The 21971-nt window shown below is 44.7% G+C and overlaps 1 protein-coding gene across 6 annotated transcripts in view; it reads left to right on the plus strand.

Moving 5' to 3' along the window:
- Positions 1-21971, plus strand: part of LOC124622096 — a 303051-nt gene that overhangs the window by 201342 nt on the left and 79738 nt on the right. For all 6 annotated transcript variants that reach the window (XM_047147689.1, XM_047147692.1, XM_047147691.1 and 3 more), the window contains exon 2: positions 2931-3002. In XM_047147689.1, the coding sequence (XP_047003645.1) occupies positions 2931-3002 (72 nt within the window). The remainder of the gene's footprint in view (positions 1-2930; positions 3003-21971) is intronic.

Raw genomic sequence — 21971 nt, forward strand, 5'->3', positions numbered from 1 at the left:
CTACGCACGTCTCTCGAACGTCGTTATCGGCGCCCGAGCAGACAGAGACAAAACCGCATTCCTTCCTGTGCAGCCCGGGACGAGATGTCTGGCTCCTGCCACGCCCCCTTCTGGCCGCTATGCTGCCGCCGTTGCAACGCGGCGCTAGGAAAAACACTGACCTGGCTGCGGTTTAAAGGTCCTCAGCCGCCGTGGCTTTAACCACAATTAAACGTATCGAATGCATTAGGCAAATGCGGCCGGAATGAGTGACGGATCGGCAGCACAATGGTTCATTATGCGGCGTGGGTGTGGGAACCTAGCAGCCGCCAGCCTCTTAGCCTCTTCCGTTGCCGGGACGGGACATAACTTTTCAACCGGCAGGCTTCGGGGCTCGCTCTCTAAATCTTGACCGAGAGGGGTTCATCTCTCACGAGGCACACAGCTGTGAACCGGTGCTTATTTAACTTAAGTAACATTTTTCCATATTGTTTAAAATAGAACAACCGACGATCGAAATGGGTAGCAACTTAAACAAACACAATCAGTAACCCAAAATGTTGTATCACCATCAATGTATTTTTATTAACATATTATCGATTTCAGTGCCTTATGCCATGCACCAGGAAATCGTCAATTTAACTGACGAAAGGAGAAAACAAAAATGAGAAAGCAAAGAAGGCGAAAGGGAATACGGACATTTACAAAATGAGAGCGACAGAAAGTGCAAAATGACTAGTCAGGGATGGCTAAAGGACAAATGCAAGCCTATAGAAGCAAGTGTAAACAGGGGAAGTTACATACCATCTATAAAATTAAAGAGGTATTTGGAGGAATGAGAAACAGCTGTACGAATTTCAAGAGATCAAATGTAAAATCAGTACTAAGCAATCAAGAGAAAGATGACAGGTGTTCGGAATATGTAGAATGCTATACAAGGGAAATTAACTTGAAGACAAAGCTACAGAACGTTTTTAAACCCTCGTCGCCACTTTTGTAAAGGCTTCGCCGCTACTGCTGTGGAGGTCGAGTTGCCACTGTTGTTACGGTAGGCCGAGTTTGTGAGTTCGTGAAACGGTTTCTGGTGCAATACACCGCTAAGACAATTTATCTCTGCTACTATTACATAGCTATGCCCCAAGGTCAGATAAAAGGATAGGAAAACGAACGTTCTACAACACTCCAACAAATTAGTGGCAAAGTCACACAAATGAGTTTTAAAAGGTTTACTTATCTTTGTGACTTGTTGAATAATGAAGTCTGCTACACTGCAAGTAATATTATTCAAAAAAGGCTCTCAGCGGCTAAGTGCAAATAACCGTATGTAAACTCCACAGTTCATAGCAAAAGCAATTTATGACTATTCACTTCTGAGAGTTCACTAAACGACGCTCCCTGCCTAAGTCAGCCCTGGACGATGATCTATAATTAAGTGGGCGAGAGCTGCTCGTCTATCTTCCGAGTAGGCTTCTGTCCGTTGTCATCTGATCATTGGCGGATTGTACTCGGCCGGCAATTGGCCGAGGCGAAGTCGATATCTTCATCCTCAGCGCCACTCGGTTCAACTAACGCAAGTGGCGAGTCTCTGGCGTTGGCACCAGCTTCCATATTTGGGGCTGTGGTGCTTTTGCCCTGGCTGTGTCTTGTTCAGACGACACAGAAGAAAGAGGAGAGGAAGTAGATGAAATGGCAGATATGATACTGGGAAAAGAATCTGACAGGGCACTGAAAGATCTGAGTGGAAGGGCCCTTGGAGTAGACGACACTCCCTCAGAATTAATTATCCTTGTGAGAGAGCCAGTGATGACAAAATTATTCGACGCAATAAGCATGGTATATGGGACAGGTAGAACACCTTCAGACTTGAGAAAAAATGTTATAATTCCACATGCTGACAGGTGTGAACGCTACTGAACCATCAGTTCGATAAGTCATGGCTGCAAAATATTGACACAAATTATTAACAGAAAAATGGAAGAACCAGAAGAAGCTGACTTTGGGAAACATCAGCAGGGGTTCCGGTGAGATGCAGGAATACTCCAGATGGTACTGACTCTACGACTTACCCTAGAAGATACATTGAAGAAAGGTAAACCTACATTTGTAGCATTTGGCAAGTTATGTAAAATTTTTGACAATGGTGACTGGAATACACTCTTTGCAGTTTTGAAGGTAGCAGGGGTAAAATACAGGGACGAACAAACTACTTATAACCTGTGTAGAAACCAGATTGCAGTTGCAAGAGTCCGAGGACATGAAAGGGAAGCTGCAGTTGTGAAGGGAGTGGAACAAGGTTTCATCCTATTTCCCATGTTATTGAAGCTGTAGACTGAGCAAGCTATAATGTTCCCCGTATGTGTCCGCTCCGCTTCTACACCGTGGGCAAAATAAAAGTAGCCTGCAAAATATTTACAACAAGACTGACTAGAGAGAGTACGTTCCTAGCAAGAGGCAACTAATGTATTGCAACTACCTACGTACACCTCGCAAAAAGACCACGAATGTAATAGTAGAGAGATTGGAGGCCACAGGGAGGCTTACCAGCAATCGTTCTTCCTGCAGATCATTCGCTACTGGATCATGAAAAGGGTGAAGTAATATTCGTACACGAATTACCCTCCGCTACATACCGTAAAGTAGCTTGCGGAGTAAAATGTAGACGTAGACCTATTATAAATTTTCAACTGAAACCTGTTGGCAGAAGGATCTATTCTACAATAAATTATTATTAAATATGTTTTTCCAGTGTTACTCATTCCTTCCTCAATCTCTCCTTCCACCTTTCTGCGTATGTATGTGTATACATGTATGTGTGTGAGGGGACCGGGGAGAGGTGGGCGGCGACCAGGCCTTTTCTATTCGTATATTGAGTTCTCTGTTATTGTCACTGTGCTGTTATTTCATTGCTGCATTGTGTTTTCTTCCTACTGAAAGAGCGCATCTGTTCACAGCCCGAGCCACCGCAACCGCTGGTCACTCTACCACGAGAACTGCGGCTCGTTCAAGTGGGCGATGGTGAACTGGTAAGTACATTTAATTTGGCTGGATATCATTCAAAAGCATTTGTAGATCATTCCAAAATAAATATCTGGAAGTAATGGCTACATGAAATAGAAGACCGATCAGATTTTCTTTCTTGGATGGGACAAATTTCTAACGATAGTGTAAAATTCAGTAACACCAGCAAGCAACAATGTTATTACTGTAAGTGGAATGCTACAGTAGTGGTTAATAGCAAACGTTCCCATGGATTACGAACTCTAGAGTCATGTCATCATTTTCATTTTATCCAAGAGGAGGCATCGTTTTGGGCGAATGTAAACTGCACGTTTTCCACAAAATTATGCCCAGATACTCGCAATGTGGATTATTTCTGTGATTCTACAAAAATCGGAATATTCTAGTACCGTAGGAACTTTAACTGCAGTCCTCGCTTCTTAGTTTGAAATGGAGCAACAATATCACTACTATTTGGAAATTAATCCTTGTGTGATAGGGAGCACTGTAACCGCCTTCGAATGTTGACATTTTAACTTAACTTCGCCTACCTTACACGACACAAGAGACACAGTTTTTCTCTAAGCAGCGAAATTTAGTTATTTCCAGTGAGCGACAGCGTACACAGGATATCATCAAGAAACATCGGATATGGCACAGTTTCGATGCAAATTTCAAACTCCCATTTATTAGTTATGAGGAGAATGTATGTAATGGAGACGTTTGCAAAAAGTGTGGCTCAAGACGAGCTATGTGTCAATTGCTGTAGATAGTAGTGGGTACGCCGCACTTCGACAGGGAAGTGAATGACATACGGGTAGCTGAAGTATACAGTGACACCAGTGAAGACTGTGATTAGAGACATGGTGTTTCTGAGTTGTTTATATGTCAGCATAAAAATATGGATATGAATTAAAATTTGTTAACGGCTTTTGTGAATGGGTAATGTGACATAAATTGTTCGTTACTGAGTATCTCTACCCCTCTCCCCCCCCCCCCCCCCCTCCCCCTTCAGCCAAGTCTAAAAGAAACGCGTCCTTACAAAAGATTATGTCTGTGCACCGATTATAGCAGCTCTCTATATGCCATAGGAATTCAGGTCGCAGTAATACTATCTGTCTAGCGGGTGAATGCTGTAGAGGATCTGGCTTCAGGCTACATCGAATATTGGAGTAACAAGGCATCTGGAGGTGCCTGAACATAGAAACACCCGTTGAAAATGTCGTAATTTTCCACCTGTTTGAGGTGACACAGATTAGAGCCTCGGTTTCGTCCAGACTTGACTCATACTTGGTTGCTACGCTCCGCAGCTCCTCCCTACTGTTATCTGCCTCTGATGATTAGGTGTATTGAGCGGGTATCTGCCCAGCACTTTCTGTTAGATGTTGCGACAGCGGCATAACTGTGTATTTCAAGACACACTGGATGTCAGCAGCTGCCTACAGCAGATCTCTCTGCCAGATAACCCGTAGTTCAGACGCCACAGACGGAGCAAGGATGGGGCCCCTCTACGCCCACACCAACGTGGTGACCAAACCAAAAGTTCTACTCTCACCTACGTATAACACGTTAGTTTTCAAATCGTGAGTCACAGGATGTGGGCTGTGATGTTGTCCATGCGTCTGGGTAGGTTTGCTCATTGACATGGTCCATCAGGAGACAGAAAGCGGACGAAAGCGATCGAAGGGTAGCGGTTCGTAAGGGCAGAGGGAAGAAAGTGCCAAGGCAAGGGCCAAGGGAAAAAACCTCTGCGACAGTAGGACGGGTAGTAAGGGCAGTAGCGGCCTGCTAGCTGCGACAGTGCATGCAAGGTGTGGTTATGTTAGTGCGAGGCATCGTGCATCGTTACCTTTGTCGTTGCGGGTGTTCGTTGTATGGTTTGCTGCAGCTGCTGCGTCCCTGTAACAGTTCATGGTCGTCGTATATTAGTGGGCGATCGGTGATAGATCAGCTCAGAGTGTAGGGAGTGTGTTACTGGTTTGCGTGATGTGTACAGTACGATTTCCCTGCGATTGCCTGTTTTTCGGCGGGTCGAGCATCTGGGGTTGCCAGTAGTAGCTGTGTTGGAGGGGCTCGCCAGTACTGTCGTGTTAGCGTGCTATGGACCATAGATGTTTAGTTTCTTGCAGTAGTGTCTTTGGTCTATTATTTTGCCATCTATGGTTGTGGTCGTAGTTACCCAGACAAAGGATAGACGGGTTAACCGAGTGTTTCGTGTTTCTGTACAGCCGTGTGGAGAGTTTTTGGAATACCTGCAAGATGGTATCTAGCCGATATTCCCGGTGAAGATTGCGGTGCGTGTGCAGCGCGGAGCGTTGCTTATGATTCTGCCTACTTTGTTCTGTATGAGCTGCAGACGGCGCAGGCGTGTGGGCGCAGAATATCCCCAGACGGGGCCAGCATACGCCATCAAAGATCTAATAAGTGTGGAGTACATGGACCTGGACACCCTCCTATTCAGCGTGCTACGCCTATTAAGCATAGGGTAGAGTTATTTCAGCCTCGCGTTTGCTTTGTTGGTCACGTGTTGAATGTGGTCGCCCCAGAGTAGTTTCCGGGCCAGCCAGACACTGAGGTATTTGACCTTCTCACGGAAAAGTACTGGGCGTGCACGTACTGATATTGGGTTGCAGTGTTGATGTTTGCGCGGTAGTTTCAGTCTTCTAGTGAACAGAACGGCTTCGCACTTGTCGACGTTTACTCTAACACGACATTTCACCAGCCAAGGCTCTGTCGCTCTGAGTGCAGTCTGTAGTCGTGAGTTAATGTTAGACGGTTTCGAATCTTGCGCGAGGGTGGCAGTGTCATCCGCGTAGATTGCCACCGTCGTGTTGCGTGTAGCTGGGAGGTCATTAATGTAGAGGTTAAACAGTAAGGGCCCTTGGTTGCTTCCTTGGGGTACTGCAGCCTGGATACCATGTCGTGTTGATTGTTTGCCCTGCACGTCGGTGTTGAAACTCCAGTCCGTGAGTATGAGTGTATGAGACGTAGCCCGTCGGGGAACCCTGCGTCGCTGAGTTTGCTTATGAGGCCGTTATGTCACAGACGATCGAAGTCCACAGCGGAACGTAGGACCTGTTCCACGTGGAGTGTGGGACATCTTACTCGATCATGAGCCAGTTAGCTTCTCATCTCTAGAGAGTATCGAATGAGTTAACAGATCGGTTCGGAAATTATTTTGGCCTGAACAGAACAGTGAGCTTGTTAGTTCTTGAGCTGGTTGGTTAAGTGAGGCCAGCAGAACGACCACTAGCAACGTAGCATGTATTTCAGCAGACGAATGTAAACAGTTGTGTCATGAAATAATAGCTAGAACTCATTCATTCTCTCCCATTCATACGCACCATCGTCTCAAGTGCACAAGTTCTAAAACTGACTTCTTTTCCTGTTGCTTCTTCCCGATTCTCTGACCGTCGCAGTCTTCATTGTGATACATCGGTTGGGCGGCCGGATGCCTTTCCTGAAGCCAACCGATGTCCTTCCCCAGCGAAGTAGTCTCTGTAGCAGTCTGTCTGTGTCTAGTGCAGAGCTCATGTTCAAGTGCGGTAACGTTTTACTAAGAGTTCACTTAGCGTGTATATGAGGCGGGACGTGGGAACCAACCCGGTATTTACCACAGTGTCGTAGCTGATAGAGAAGCCAAAAACGAGAGATGCAGCCCATTGATAAAGTGGAGTACCGTGCGTTGATTCGTTTTCTCTGTTTGAAGGGGAAGAACGCAGCAACAATGCACGCGGTGATGTCAAAGTGTGCGGCAATAATGCACCATCGTATGACAAAGTATTAAAAGTTAAGTAACGCAGACTTTCCGGCTCACCAGCCCTCGTTGTTAATCCACGCCGGCCGAAGTGGCCGTGCGGTTAAAGGCGCTGCAGTCTGGAACCGCAAGGCCGGTACTGTCGCAGGTTCGAATCCTGCCTCGGGCGTGGATGTTTGTGATGTCCTTAGGTTAGTTAGGTTTAACTAGTTCTAAGTTCTAGGGGACTAATGACCTCAGCAGTTGAGTCCCATAGTGCTCAGAGCCATTTGAACCATTTTTTTGTTAATCCACGAGGCGGATCCGATCCTGCGTTGGTTTGCCTCTGCGTGTCTCGGAAGCGAGCTCTTCAGTGCTCTCCGTTATCCACGCGGGTTGCAATACTGAATTAACATCAAATGTCAAAATAAGAATACTGAAGCAAAACAAAGTACTGTAATAGAAACCTAATTTTATTTTTTAGAGACAGTATTAATCATCATAAACGACTACTTCCAGTAAACGATGAGTCAGACACCCTGAAAAGCCTTGTAAGTCTCTTACTTCACAATGCATGTGGAAGATCAGACGAAAATTGTACCGCATTCATCTCATCGTAATTAGTAGCACACGCCAGATAAGCTTATATTAAGCTAAGATCCTTACCTTTAACTGGGGCAATAATTTCCATCTCCATCTCCATCTACTTGTTTGTCTTTACTCTGTAAGCCACATTACGGTGTGTGGCGGAGATTACTGTACTTACGACTCTCGCCTCCCTCCTTTCCTGTTCGAGTCGCGAATGATTCGTGGGCAGAACGATTGCCAGAAGATTTTAACGTATTACTATCTTTACGACGTTTCTCACCGAGCCATATACGTTATCTCGCATTTTTACCTGCTTCTCTCACACAAATAATGATAAAAATTCATAAATTCAGGGTCGCCACCAGCCCAAGCCCTTCCTAACCACTTAGAAAAAAACGAAGCTGGAAAATTATTAGTTTAATTACTTTAATAATTTAATTACAAGTATGCAAATTTCTTTCAGTAGCCAGATAAATAGCACTCCATGTCGCGCATGAAGTAACTTGATTAATTCAGGATTGGAAATCGGAGTAAGTGGGTAAGATCAACACCACAGAATTTATCTTTCACGTAGATTATTTATTGTATCTAAGTATTTGGTTGCACGTCCTAACTACACATAACTGGTGCCTGATTATAAATATTTAAATAAGAATTACGTGAGAATGTAACAGACCACAGTTTAACTACAGCAAGAAGGAACACAGAAAACGGGGGTGGGAGACAATGGTACTGTAGTGGACTGGTTAGGCAGCCAGTCCACAGTGACGGGTAGCCGAAAGAAAGGCACGCGTACACACACGCCGACTGGCGTGAAGTCTGGAACAGGATAAGTTATGACTGCTATAAAGAAAAGAACGTAGCTACTAGAACACTTAACTTTTATTTATCCTTGTTGTGAATACAGCATTCTTCTTGAGACATTTATACGATAACTATCAAACTATGTAAGGCTAATGGCGACTTGCTAGGTCGTAGCCATGGACTTAGCTGAAGGCTATTCTAACTGTCTCTCGGCAAATGAGAGCAAAGGCTTCGTCCGTATAGTCGCTAGCAATGTCGTCGTACAACTGGGGCGAGTGCTCGTCCGTATCTCGAGACCTGCCTTGTGGTGGCGCTCGGTCTGCGATCACACAGTGGCGACACGCGGGTCCGACATGTACTAAATGGACCGCGGCCGATTTAAGCTACCACCTAGCAAGTGTGGTGTCTGGCGGTGACACCACAGGTACTATCATCTCCTTTGCATTCAACCATAAAAATATTTCAATGAGATTCGCATTACAATTCTACGCATGCACTATTCTGGACAGAGGCTTAACCAATGCACGAGGTTGTGCGATAATTATTCAACATACCAGCTGCATCTGCTGCTTGCAAACGGCCGAACTAGACCACGTGGTGCATTCCGAATCAAACTGTTGTGCTGCTTTGTAGAAAGCGCACGAAAAAACAGATATTCTTGCAGAAATTATGGCTCATTAAACAAGCTAACTGTTAAAATAAAGCCTATTGCGGTGCCGTGGTGGACCAGAAGGGTCATTAATTACCAAACAAGTGGCACAAATCGACCCACAAAGACAAAAGCAACATCCACAATATATAAGATTGAAAATCATACTCGTTTCGACGCAGTATTACACTCACGTACGGTTGAAGTGATCCTAACCGGCTTTTCCTAATCAGATTTACCGTTTGAAATTCTACTTCATCGTTGTTCAAAATGAGCAAAGTAACTTCCACACTTTTAACTCAAACACCAAAAAAACGCCTATTTAAAGCAATATAATTATGGCACATTCAGAAAAATAACTCGCTTCACACGCTTCAGTTAAGCTGAAGTTCTTAAGTATTTCAACAGTTAAACATTACGAAGTCCTAACTCAATCTGCTTCCTATGACCTGAAACCCCCCTTAAGACCTGCGATCCGTACTCACCAAGCGTTCACCGAAGAGTGCCGCTTTCTCTTTTAGAGATTACCTAGCTCCCCGTGCAGCGGAAGCTACCAGAGAGGTAGCCCTCCGTCACCAACCTCACACACAAAAACAGCCTTCTTCGACACAGCCTTCGCCTAAGATGGGTAAACCTCCCTGTTCAGGTATTGGAAACCTATGTTGGTCATCCTGTGCTCTCTTCGACCGAGAAGCAACGTCGTCTGCTCCCAGCAGACGATGACCAACTCAGCGTTTCCCACAAAACAAAACCGAAACCCCACATTAAAACACACATATAATATTCAATAGACTTTATTTGAGTGCTCAGTCTTTCTGGAAGAGTTCATGAATTGAGCTAAAATCAGGTAGTAAAGTTAATAAGTTGTACCTAATTCGACAAGCGTCTTATGAAACGACTTCACAGAGACGTTTCAAGGTCTTCGAGTGGATTCGAATCACTCTGCTTTTATCTTCGTGGCCTTTTCGCGAAAAATGTGTTGCCTCAGCTACTGTGGGAATCAGCACCGACACAAACATGGAAGGAGAGAAGTTGTGATGGCCGGTAGCAGGAATCAAAAAAGGTCTGTCCATAACACTTCCAGATTAAGGAACACTTTATTTCTAAGAAGGGAAGAAACGTAACTTCTCATTATGAGGTTGCTTGATGTGCTCCTGTGCCTCCTACATGTAATTAAGGCTAAATATTGTCTTCCTATTACTCAGTACTGATGCTCTCAAAATCTGCGACGTAACTGGGCCCGACCAGCAGTGGACGGCTGGTTAAGTCAGAGTTGACAGGTGGCGCTGAACTGTCTTCCTCAAGGTGTGGCGCTGCCTTCTCTTTCCACAGGCTCGCGGGTCAGCGCTTTCTTGATTCCGTTTAGCGTTGCTGCGCTGGTCGCTATGCAGTCGATGCTTTAGGACTGCGCAATACACGTAGGAGGAAATAAAATATTTGTTGAAATCGGAACTTTAGTATTAAACCACGTGCCGTAACGAAGCGTATTGCTAGTCTTTGGATCTTTTCTATTTTCTCTGCCAATCCTACCTGGTACGGATCCCATACCGACGAGCAATCTTCAATTACTAATTCGTAAGCTACCTCCATAGTTGACTGACTGCAATTCCTGACGATTCCTTCAATGAATCTATATCTGGCGTCTGCCTTTCCTGCGATTAATTTTATGTGGTCGTTCCACTTTAAATCGCTTGGTACTTGTACTTCTAATTATTTTATGGAGGTAACTGCTTCCAGTGACTGTCCTGCAATCGTTATAATTATACGGTAGTGTGTTTTTCCATTTATGTGCGCCAGCCAGAGCGAGAGCACCAGCAGCAGCGAGTACTGTTTGTATAAAGCGTTTATTTTGCATTTTGTTTACGACCATCCACTAAGGAAGGGATTCTATTTGTGTTTATCTGCTCTGCATAGTAACTAACAGTTCTTGATAAAACTTTACGTAGTTTTCGTGTTAGATTTCTTAGTGTTTTCTTGATCGTTTAGAACAGAAAGCGCCCTAAAACCGTCTTTTGTTTGTTTCGCGGCCGTTAGCCACTAGTCACTTGAATCAGCAGTTGTCTTGTGACAGCCAGAGCGAGAGCACCAGCAGCAGCGAGTACTGTTTGTATAAAGCGTTTTTGTACTTATTTGCTGCGCTTAGCTTTTAAATAGTTTTTCTGGGAAAACCTAGCGTAGTTTTCGCGTCTCGTATTTCAGTGAGTGTTTCTTGATTATCAGAGTAGCTCATCAGAAGATTATCTTGGGAATTTGTCACCGTATAGAGTAGGGTAAACATAGTCATGTGTAGGGACTGTGGTTGTTGTGAGCGGACGCAAGGAGAATTGGCCACTCTTCGGGGGCAGGTGGAGGCTTTGTCTGTTAGGCTCATCGAGCTCGAGGCGCAGGCGTCGGCTCGTAGTGGCGCTGGGGCAACTGTGGTGAGACCTATGCCTACTTCGGTGGCCTTGGAATCACATGGAACCCCTGATGTCGCTGCGTCTTCCGGCAGTGAGCATCTTACCGGTCAGCCATCACTCCAGGGCGAATGGCGGACAGTGGTGGGCTCGCGCGTGCCTGGCCGAAAGGCAAAGGTTGGATCTGGCCACGTGGCAGCTGCCTTACCCCTTTCCAACAGGTACGGGGTGCTTCCTAGTGGTGATGACATCGTTTCCGAGCCACCACAGGCTGCCTCGCCTGTTGGGCCAGTGGCCGATTCTCCGGCAAGGTCCCGACAGTCACAGAGGGCGGGCCTATTAGTTATAGGGAGCTCCAACGTTAGGCGGGTTATGGAGCCCCTCAGGAAAATAGCGGGTAGGTCGGGGAAGAATGCCAGTGTGCACTCGGTGTGCTTGCCGGGGGGTCTCGTCCGTAATGTGGAGGAGGCCCTTCCGGCAGCTATTGAACGCACTGGGTGTGACCGGCTGCAGATAGTAGCACATGTCGGAACGAATGACGCCTGCCGCTTGGGTTCTGAGGCCATCCTTGGTTCCTTCCGGCGGCTGGCTGATTTGGTGAAGACAACCAGCATCGCACCCGGAGTGCAAGCTGAGCTTAATATCTGCAGCATAGTGCCCAGAGTCGATCGCGGTCCTCTGGTTTGGAGCCGTGTGGAGGGTCTAAACCAGAGGCTCAGACGACTCTGCGACTATAATGGTTGCAAATTCATCGACCTCCGTTATTGGGTGGAGAACTGTAGGGCCCCCCTAGACAGGTCAGGCGTGCACTACACACCGGAAGCAGCTACTAGGGTAGCAGAGTACGTGTGGCGTGCACACGGGGGTTTTTTAGGTTAGAGGGACCCCCCCCCTTGGGCGAAACGATAAAATACCTGACGGCTTACCAGAGAGGACATTATCATCGTTGATAAAGAACGCCCGTCCTCAGAGACCAAAACAGGAAAAGTTAACGTAATATTGGTAAACTGCAGGAGTATCCAGGGCAAGGTTCCTGAATTAGTATCTCTTATTGAAGGAAATAGTGCGCATATAGTATTAGGAACGGAAAGTTGGTTAAAACCGGAAGTGAACAGTAACGAAATCCTAGACACAGAATGGAATATATACCGCAAGGATAGGATAAACGCCAATGGTGGAGGAGTATTTATAGCAGTAAAGAATTCAATAATATCCAGTGAAGTTATTAGCGAATGCGAATGTGAAATAATCTGGGTTAAGTTAAGTATCAAAGGTGGGTCAGATATGATAGTCGGATGCTTCTATAGACCACCTGCATCAGCAACCGTAGTAGTTGAGCGCCTCAGAGAGAACCTGCAGAACGTCGTGAAGAAGTTTCGTGATCATACTATTGTAATAGGGGGAGACTTCAATCTACCAGGTATAGAATGGGATAGTCACACAATCAGAACTGGAGCCAGGGACAGAGACTCTTGTGACATTATCCTGACTGCCTTGTCCGAGAATTACTTCGAGCAGATAGTTAGAGAACCAACTCGTGAAGCTAACGTTTTAGACCTCATAGCAACAAATAGACCGGAACCTTTCGACTCCGTGAATGTAGAAGAGGGTATCAGTGATCATAAGTCAGTGGTTGCATCAATGACTACAAGTGTAATAAGAAATGCCAAGAAAGGAAGGAAAATATATTTGCTTAACAAGAATGATAGGGCACAAATCGCAGAATATCTGAGTGACCACCATCAAACGTTCATTTCTGAGGAAGAGGATGTGGAACAAAAATGGAAAAAATTCAGAAACATCGTCCAGTACGCCTTAGATAAGTTCGTACCGACTAAGGTCCAAAGCGAGGGGAAAGATCCACCGTGGTATAACAATCATGTACGAAAGGTACTACGGAAACAAAGAAAGCTTCATCATAGGTTTAAGAGTAGTCGAATCATAGCTGATAAGGAAAAGCTGAACGAAGCGAAAAAGAGCGTAAAGAGAGCAATGAGAGAAGCATTCAACGAATTCGAACATAAAACATTGGCAAACAATCTAAACAAGAACCCTAAAAAGTTTTGGTCATATGTAAAATCGGTAAGCGGATCTAAATCCCCTATTCAGTCACTCGTTGACCACGATGGCACCGAAACAGAGGACGACCGAAGAAAGGCAGAAATACTGAATTCAGTGTTCCGAAACTGTTTCACTGCGGAAAATCGTAACACGGTCTCTGACTTCAGCCGTCGCACGGACGCCAAAATGGAAAATATTGAAATAAACGATATCGGAATTGAAAAACAACTGCTATCACTTAGTAGCGGAAAAGCATCCGGACCAGACGAGATACCCTTAAGATTCTACAGTGATTATGCTAAAGAACTTGCCCCCTTTCTATCAGCAATTTATCGTAGATCGCTGGAAGAACGTAAAGTACCTAGCGACTGGAAGAAAGCGCAGGTCGTTCCCATTTTCAAGAAGGGTCATAAATCAGATGCGAATAATTATAGGCCTATTTCGCTTACGTCAATCTGTTGTAGAATAATGGAACATGTTTTGTGTTCTCGTATTATGACGTTCTTAGATAATACAAATCTCCTTCATCATAACCAACATGGATTCCGCAAACAGAGATCATGTGAAACTCAGCTCGCCCTATTTGCCCAAGAAATTCACAGTGCCGTAGACACTGGCGAGCAGATTGATGCCGTTGCCGTATTCCTGGACTTCAGGAAGGCATTTGATACGGTTCCGCACTTACGTTTAGTGAAAAAAATACGAGCTTACGGAATATCGGACCAGGTTTGTGATTGGATTCAGGATTTCCTAGAAGAAAGAACACAACATGTCATTCTTAACGGTTCAAAATCTGCAGATGTAGAGGTAATTTCGGGAGTACCGCAGGGAAGCGTGATAGGACCTTTATTGTTTACAATATACATAAATGACTTAGTTGACAACATCGGTAGCTCCGTGAGGCTATTTGCAGATGACACGGTTGTCTACAAGAAAGTAGCAACATCAGAAGACTCGTACGTACTCCAGGAGGACCTGCAGAGGATTAATGCATGGTGCGACAGCTGGCAGCTTTCCCTAAACGTAGATAAATGTAATATAATGCGCATACATAGGGGCAGAAATCCATTCCAGTACGATTATGCCATAGGTGGTAAATCATTGGAAGCGGTAACGACCGTAAAATACTTAGGAGTTACTATCCGGAGCGATCTGAAGTGGAATGATCACATAAAACAAATAGTGGGAAAAGCAGGCGCCAGGTTGAGATTCATAGGAAGAATTCTAAGAAAATGTGACTCATCGACGAAAGAAGTAGCTTACAAAACGCTTGTTCGTCCGATTCTTGAGTATTGCTCATCAGTATGGGACCCTTACCAGGTTGGATTAATAGAAGAGATAGACATGATCCAGCGAAAAGCAGCGCGATTCGTCATGGGGACATTTAGTCAGCGCGAGAGCGTTACGGAGATGCTGAACAAGCTCCAGTGGCGGACACTTCAAGAAAGGCGTTACGCAATACGGAGAGGTTTATTATCGAAATTACGAGAGAGCACATTCCGGGAAGAGATGGGCAACATATTACTACCGCCCACATATATCTCGCGTAATGATCACAACGAAAAGATCCGAGAAATTAGAGCAAATACGGAGACTTACAAGCAGTCGTTCTTCCCACGCACAATTCGTGAATGGAACAGGGAAGGGGGGATCAGATAGTGGTACAATAAGTACCCTCCGCCACACACCGTAAGGTGGCTCGCGGAGTATAGATGTAGATGTAGATGTAAATACGTTGAATTTGTCTGTATTGAGGGTCAGTTGCTACGCCTTACACCAATTTCATTGGAGCCCGTCTCGATAGACCACCATGCCTTGCAATATAACCTTGGGTGTTAGCTTGTTAACGATGCAAGACCCAGAGCCTGGCGGATGTTCCGCTATTTCTGTAGACAAAGGATGCCCACTTCGAATCCAGGATCCAGCATTTCAGGTATTGATTAACTTCATTAATTCGTCCAGAGCGAGCAGTAAAGAAACTTCCTAACGCTTGCTGAACGTTAGTTTATGAGTCTGGACATGTTATCTTCCCACGGTGTAAGGTATTATTCCAGGACCTCAGGTCGGAAATAGTAATGCACAAGGTCCAACCAGGAGATGTCTCAATCGCCAATAGCAGACATGCAACGTGTTTTAAGAAGAATTCGTCGTGAGTGAAGATAGGAACTTGGGATCAAATTTTAACTTACGCTTTGAAACATAAGATTTTTCTTGACACCAGCTGTCTGCCAATTTATTTGGTTGCTGCTAGTGGTCTCCATGGCGCAGTTAGGTCGTCCGCTCCCTAGCTCGACCATTACCCAACGTACTTCGACTCGAGATGACGATAATGAAGCAACTATAGGAGTTAACCGTTCTCCTTCTCTCCACGTAGCTCCCTCTTCAAGCAGCTAGGCGTTGTAATTGCGCCGTCACAATACATATTTTTCTAGTGAAATTCGTCGTAAATAATCCAAGAGAATTTGAGAAGAACAGTGATGTACATACTTACAACACTCGAGGAAAAAGATTACCTTTATTACATACAGTTAAAGCTGTCAGTGGCTCGGAAGGGAGTTCACGGTGATGAAGATGATGGCGATGACGATGATATTTGGTTTGTGGGACGCTCAGTTGCGCGGTTATCAGCGCCCGTACGAAGTCCCAATCTTTTCACTGTCCAGTCTCGCCACTTTCCCGAATGATGGTTAAATGTTGAAGACAACACAAACACCCAGACCCCGGGTGATTAAAATGCCCAACCCGGCCGGGAATCGAACTCGGGACTCCGTGATCCAGAGGCAGCAACACTAGCCACTAAAACACGAGCTCTGGACAGATAGGTGTTCAGTATGCAGCAATAAAGAGTTTTGATTATTAGCCCACTAACATAAAACATCTGACAGGTAGCGAAGCAAATCTTAAATCTAATTTAAACTTATTTTTCCGGGACAACTTCTATTACATCGACGAATTTCTACTCAAAAAGCTGGTAGCCGCTATAAAAAAATTAAACAATCTCTTGTTTTTAAGTGTAGTTGTATGAGTAGGAATAAAATGTTATGCGTTCATTAATGTTAACACTAGTAGTTTATGTACGAGGGTTGGAACTTAAGTAGTGGCAACTATTTATTCACAATCGATACAAGAGAGTTACATGTTTGCACCTATTACTGTCCTTCAAAGTACTCACCAGCGTTGTGTAGAACCCGTTGCCAGCGATATGGAAGGCGTAGTATACCGTTAACTGAGCCTGTTCTGTTAATGATGCGAACGGAGCGGTCTATTGCCTGTCTATCTCTGGAACGGTTCTGAAGCGATTGCCACGAAGTGGTTCCTTCATCTTCGGAATCAAATCAAAGTCACAAGGACTTAAGTCCGGGGAGTATGGTGGATGGTACAGTACTTCCCAGTCCCATCGACCGAACAGAGCAGCCACAGCTTGCGCTGTATGCGCCCGCGCATTGTCGTGCAAAATGATGGGTGGGTTACGCAGAAAGTGTCGCCGATTCTTTCGCAAAGCTGGTCGCAGGCGATTCTCCAAAAACAAACGTTCTGCCGTGGAGGAACGTAATGCGTTAAGATAACACCATCACGGTCGTGCACGAGAATCACCATAACTTTAGACTGCTCCATTCGCACCATCAACAGAACAGGCTCTGCTAACGGTATACTTCGCCTTCCCCATCGCTGGCAACGGGTTCTTCACAACACTGGAGACTACTTTGAAGGACAGTAACAGGTGCAAACATTTAAGTCTTTTGTATCGGTTGTGAATAAATAGTTTCCACTATTTATGCTCCAACCGTCGTATATCCTGTAAACTGACTCATTTCGATAAAAGAATCGTTCAAATGATATGTGGAATGTGAAACATTAACTATCTATCAGGTGCAAGTACATGTATGCGGCCGGATTTGCTTCGAAATAGAGGCACTGCGCCTCCGACAGCTCAAAATATTTGACGGTGACAGCAAGATGATTTTGTAATTTTTAACGATTAAGGGTCGTGAACTTTAGAAATATGCTCAGTATGCCATGATGGAGAAACAGAGAAAGCTGAAAGATTTCTTTAAATTAGTGTGTCCATGTAGGTAACATTTTTTTTTATTATTACAGAATAAGTTGCGATTTACTTACTCAACCGGCGATCAAGGATTTTACAGATCGTGTGCCGACCTTACTGACTGCGTCCAGCAGGTCCTGTCCTGTGCAGCTTCCATTCAGTATCCTGTGAATCCTGCTTGTTGCATGTCTTTCCATAGTCCGCGATCCCATGTCGTACTTGGTCTTCCCTGGTGGTACTTTCCCTCTGTTCTTCCTACCAACGCTTCTTTTGCAGAAGCGTCATCTGTCGTTCTCACATTTCCAGCCCATTGTAGTCGCTTAACCTCTTTTTTCGCGTCAATACTGAGCTGATTCATCACAGCATATATTTCATCATTTTTTTAGTCTCCTCCGCCCTTTCTCTTCCTTCACTGTTCCAAAAAGCTTTCTCACATGCTATCAATTCTTTCCTATCGCCGTTGGTGGTACTCAAAGTTTATTTACCATATAACAGCACTAGGGTAGTTATCAGCCTTCATTTTAACTTTCATTGTGATTACCCTTGATTTTGAGATTGATTTTAGACTGTTGTATGATCTGGAAGCATTTACAATTTGTGGGTTTTCTTCTAGCTGGTTATTATTTCACCGGTTCCCCAGTATTTAAAGTTATCAACTATCTTCAGCTTCATCTCTCCCAAGTTGCAAGAGCGTTTCTTAATCACGCAGGTTTTTTTCTTATTTACCCGCTCTACTTAAACAATTCTAACTTAAACCATTCTAAGAGTGAATCTTTGTATGTTAGACAAGCCACTTCTGAACGTTTATGAGTGAAAAATCAGCTAAATGAGGGTCCTCTATGAGGCAGAACAAATTGCTGTTTCCTTAAACGGCTCACTGCTCCAAGTTCAACTGCATATTAAACTGAGGTGAATAGTAACGTATTACGTACATTTAACAACATTGAAATGATGCAGTGGTGATGTTCCACGAAAATATTACGGATGCCGCAATCGTCCTGGCCTTGGAGCAGTGTTTGCTCTATCGGAGCAGGAGACCTGCTGAGCGTAATCTCTACTGTGAGAGACGGTAAACGCTACCGTGTGTACATAGGACGGCTCGTGGCGACGGGAACGTGCTGAGACAACGTCCGTCCAAAGCTTTGTTCTCGCTGAAGAACTGTACCTGTCTACGAAACAATCTCATTTTCATGTTCTTGTTTTTAAATATGAGGAAGCAGACTTTGTTTGAGGACAGAAAATAATTTTGATCTGGCACTGTAAACATATTTTTTATTAAATCTGTAAACAAATTTTTGAGTGAAACTTCCTGGCAGATTAAAACTTTGTGCCCGACCGAGACTCGAACTCGGGACCTTTGCCTTTCGCGGGCAAGTGCTCTACCATCTGAGCTACCGAAGCACGACTCTCGCCGGTACTCACAGCCTTACTTCTGCCAGTATCTCGCCTCCTACCTTCCAGACTTTACAGAAGCTCTCCTGCGAACCAAGCAGAATTAGCACTCCTGAAAGAAAGGATACTGCGGAGACATGGCTTAGCCACAGCCTGGGGGATGTTTCCAGAATGAGATTTCACTCTGCAGCGGAGTGTGCGCTGATATGAAACTTCCTGGTTCGCAGGAGAGCTTCTGTAAAGTTTGGAAGGTAGGAGACGAGATACTGACAGAAGTAAGGCTGTGAGTACCGGGCGTGAGTCGTGCTTCGGTAGCTCAGATGGTAGAGCACTTGCCCGCGAAAGGCAAAGGCCCCGAGTTCGAGTCTTGGTCGGGCGCACAGTTTTAATCTGCCAGGAAGTTTCATATCAGCGCACACTCCGCTGCAGAGTGAAAATCTCATTCTGGAAATTTATGAGTGTTCATCATAATCTGCTTCTAAACATAATCTTTCTGATAGAGTTAGTCGCGTCCCACTACCTTCCGCTATTTATACTCGAGTATTTTCCAATTCGACTTCCTTATATTCATCCTTAATTATTAATTTTTCAGTTATTGAAGGGTACTTAAAAAGACATGAAAATAGCTATTAATACAGTAGTATCAAACACAAGTCTTTCTTCCCTCGTTATTTGTGCTGCTAATCACTGTGATATTCAAATACCTACCTGAGCTCACTGCTTTTTCTTACGCGTTATTTCTGACACCTTCTTGGCTTGTGAAAACAAAAATGATGACCTCTACCTATACATATACAATGTCCACTCACATTAATATGACCACCTGTCAAAAGCCTAAATTACCACCTTTTTGCGTCATGGACAGCTGCGCGACGTGCAGGAAGAAAAGTCATTGAGGTTCTGGAGGGTATCGACAGGGATGTAGAACCATACCTCGACTCCAGTGCTATGGCCAGCTGCGCTAGGTTTCCCGGTTGAGGATCCATGGCGCGAACAGCACGATCGACGTGGTCCCACGATTCTCCATTGGGTGTAAATCGGTGAGTCTGGTGGCCATGGGAGTACGGTAAAATCATCCTGGTGTTCTTCGAACCATGCACATACACAGCGAGCTGTGTGACTCGTTGCATTGTCCACGTGGTAGATGCCATCATGCCGAGGAAAAGAAAACTGCATATAAGGGTGGGCATGGTTCCCAAGTTTAGCTATATATTGGTATTGATCCACTGTCCATTCCAGAAGGACGAGATCCTCCAGGGAATACCATGAAAACATTCCATAGATCATAATTTTCTCGCATGGTGTTTGCTATCAGACACTTCTCGCCGTTCTGTCCGATGGAGCGTAAAATGTGATATGTCTGAAATGACCACCTATCGCCACGTAGTGGACGTCCAGTTGCGTTACTGGCGTGCAAATTCCAGCCTTCGTCACCAGTGAACAGCAGTCAGCATGCAGTGCTGATTTATCACAGAGTATATTTCTTAATTTTTTTAGTCTCCTCCGCCCTTTTTCTTCCTTCCCTGTTCCAAAAATCTTTCTCACATGCTATCACATGGAGGAGGCGACTGCTGCGGAGGTCCATACGCAGCAACGTTCGTTGAACGTATGTTTTGGAGACACTGTTGATAGCCCACTGGTTTATGTGGATGATCAGTAGTTGCGCGTCTGTCCCCCCGTACACATCTTCGCAACAGTCGTTGATCCTTGTTATCTATGGCTTGTGGTGCACCACACACTTGCTTCGATGCTGGTTGTGGATAGCGCCAGTTTGCCATGTGCTGTATAGTTTAACCATAGCGGCACGTAAACTGTTTACAAACTTAGGCGATTCAGAAATGCTGCCAACCCTTGGCCCAAAAGCCAGTGATCATGCGTCTACGTCTACATCTACGTGATTACTCTGCTATTCACAATAAAGTGCCTGGCAGAGGGTTCAATGAACCACCTGCAAGCTGTCTCTCTACTGTTCCACTCTCTAACGGCACGCGGGAAAAACGAGCACTTAAATTTTTATGTGCGAGCCCTGATTTCTCTTATTTTATCCCTATGCAGGTGGGTGCCAACAGAATATTTTCGCAATTGGAGGAGAAAACTGGTGATTGAAATTTCATGAGAAGATCCCGTCGCAACGAAAAACGCTTTTGTTTTAATGATTGCCACTCCAATTCATGTCTGTGACACTATCTCCCCTATTTCGCGATAATACAAAACAAGCTGCCCTTCTTTGTACTTTTTCGATGTCATCCGTCAGTCCCACGCGATGCGGATCCCACACCGAGCAGCAATACTCCAGAATAGGGCGGACAAGCGTGATGTAAGCAGTCTCTTTAGTAGACCTGTTGCACCTCTAAGTGTTCTGCCAATGAATCACAGTCTTTGGTTTGCTCTACCCACAATATTATCTATGTGATCGTTCCACTTTAGGTTATTTTTCGAAGTCAGATGAAATATTCCGTTTTCGCATTACGACAACAACTGTACTATTTTCTGCGTCCCCCCGGCACACTTTATATATCCTCCACTGCTAGTGCTGCCACCAGTCGTCTGTGACTGGTTATTGCACGTTGATGTCGTTGGTCACATTGATATGACTGACTAGTACGAGAGAGGCGAAATACCCTCAGTCTTCAAGAAGAAAATAGTAATTCTAGTTGTAAAGCAGGAAGGAGCTGTCAGGCGTGCATGTCACGCAACGGTCTGTGTACTACGTCATGCTTGTAAAACAATAACAACATGTATTTATTGGATAACGAAGAAAAATTGTAGGAAGTGACGTTCGGGGAAGATCTGTTTGGGTTCTAGAGAGATGTAGGAACATGCGAGGCAATACTGAACCTGCGGGTTACCTTAGAAGATAGATGGAAGAAACGTAAAGCTATAATTTATAGCATTTATAGACTGGCAGAATGCGTTATCTACAACTTGTACCAAGGCACACTGCACTTACGAGAGTCGAAATATGTGAAAGGGAAGCACTAGCTAAGAAAAGAGTAGCCTATCTCTGTATTATAAACTATCCACTATGTCATTTAACCTAAACATCGAGCGGGAAATATAGGAAACCGAGGAGTAGTTGGGAAAGCGAGTTCAAATTCAGCGAGAATAAATAAAAAAACTTCGAGGTTTACCAACGACATCGCAATTCTATCTGAGACTTGGAACTTGGAAGAGCAACTGAAAGACTGGATGGCATCTTGAAAAGTTATTATCAAATGAATATCAACAGAAGTAAAACCATGGTGATGAAATGTAATCGAATGAAATCAGGCAATGCTGTCGGGATTAGATTAGGAAATGAGAACAGAAAGTAATAGATGAGTT

Source organism: Schistocerca americana, chromosome 7 (assembly GCF_021461395.2).
Source record: "Schistocerca americana isolate TAMUIC-IGC-003095 chromosome 7, iqSchAmer2.1, whole genome shotgun sequence".
Classification (NCBI taxonomy): domain Eukaryota; kingdom Metazoa; phylum Arthropoda; class Insecta; order Orthoptera; family Acrididae; genus Schistocerca; species Schistocerca americana.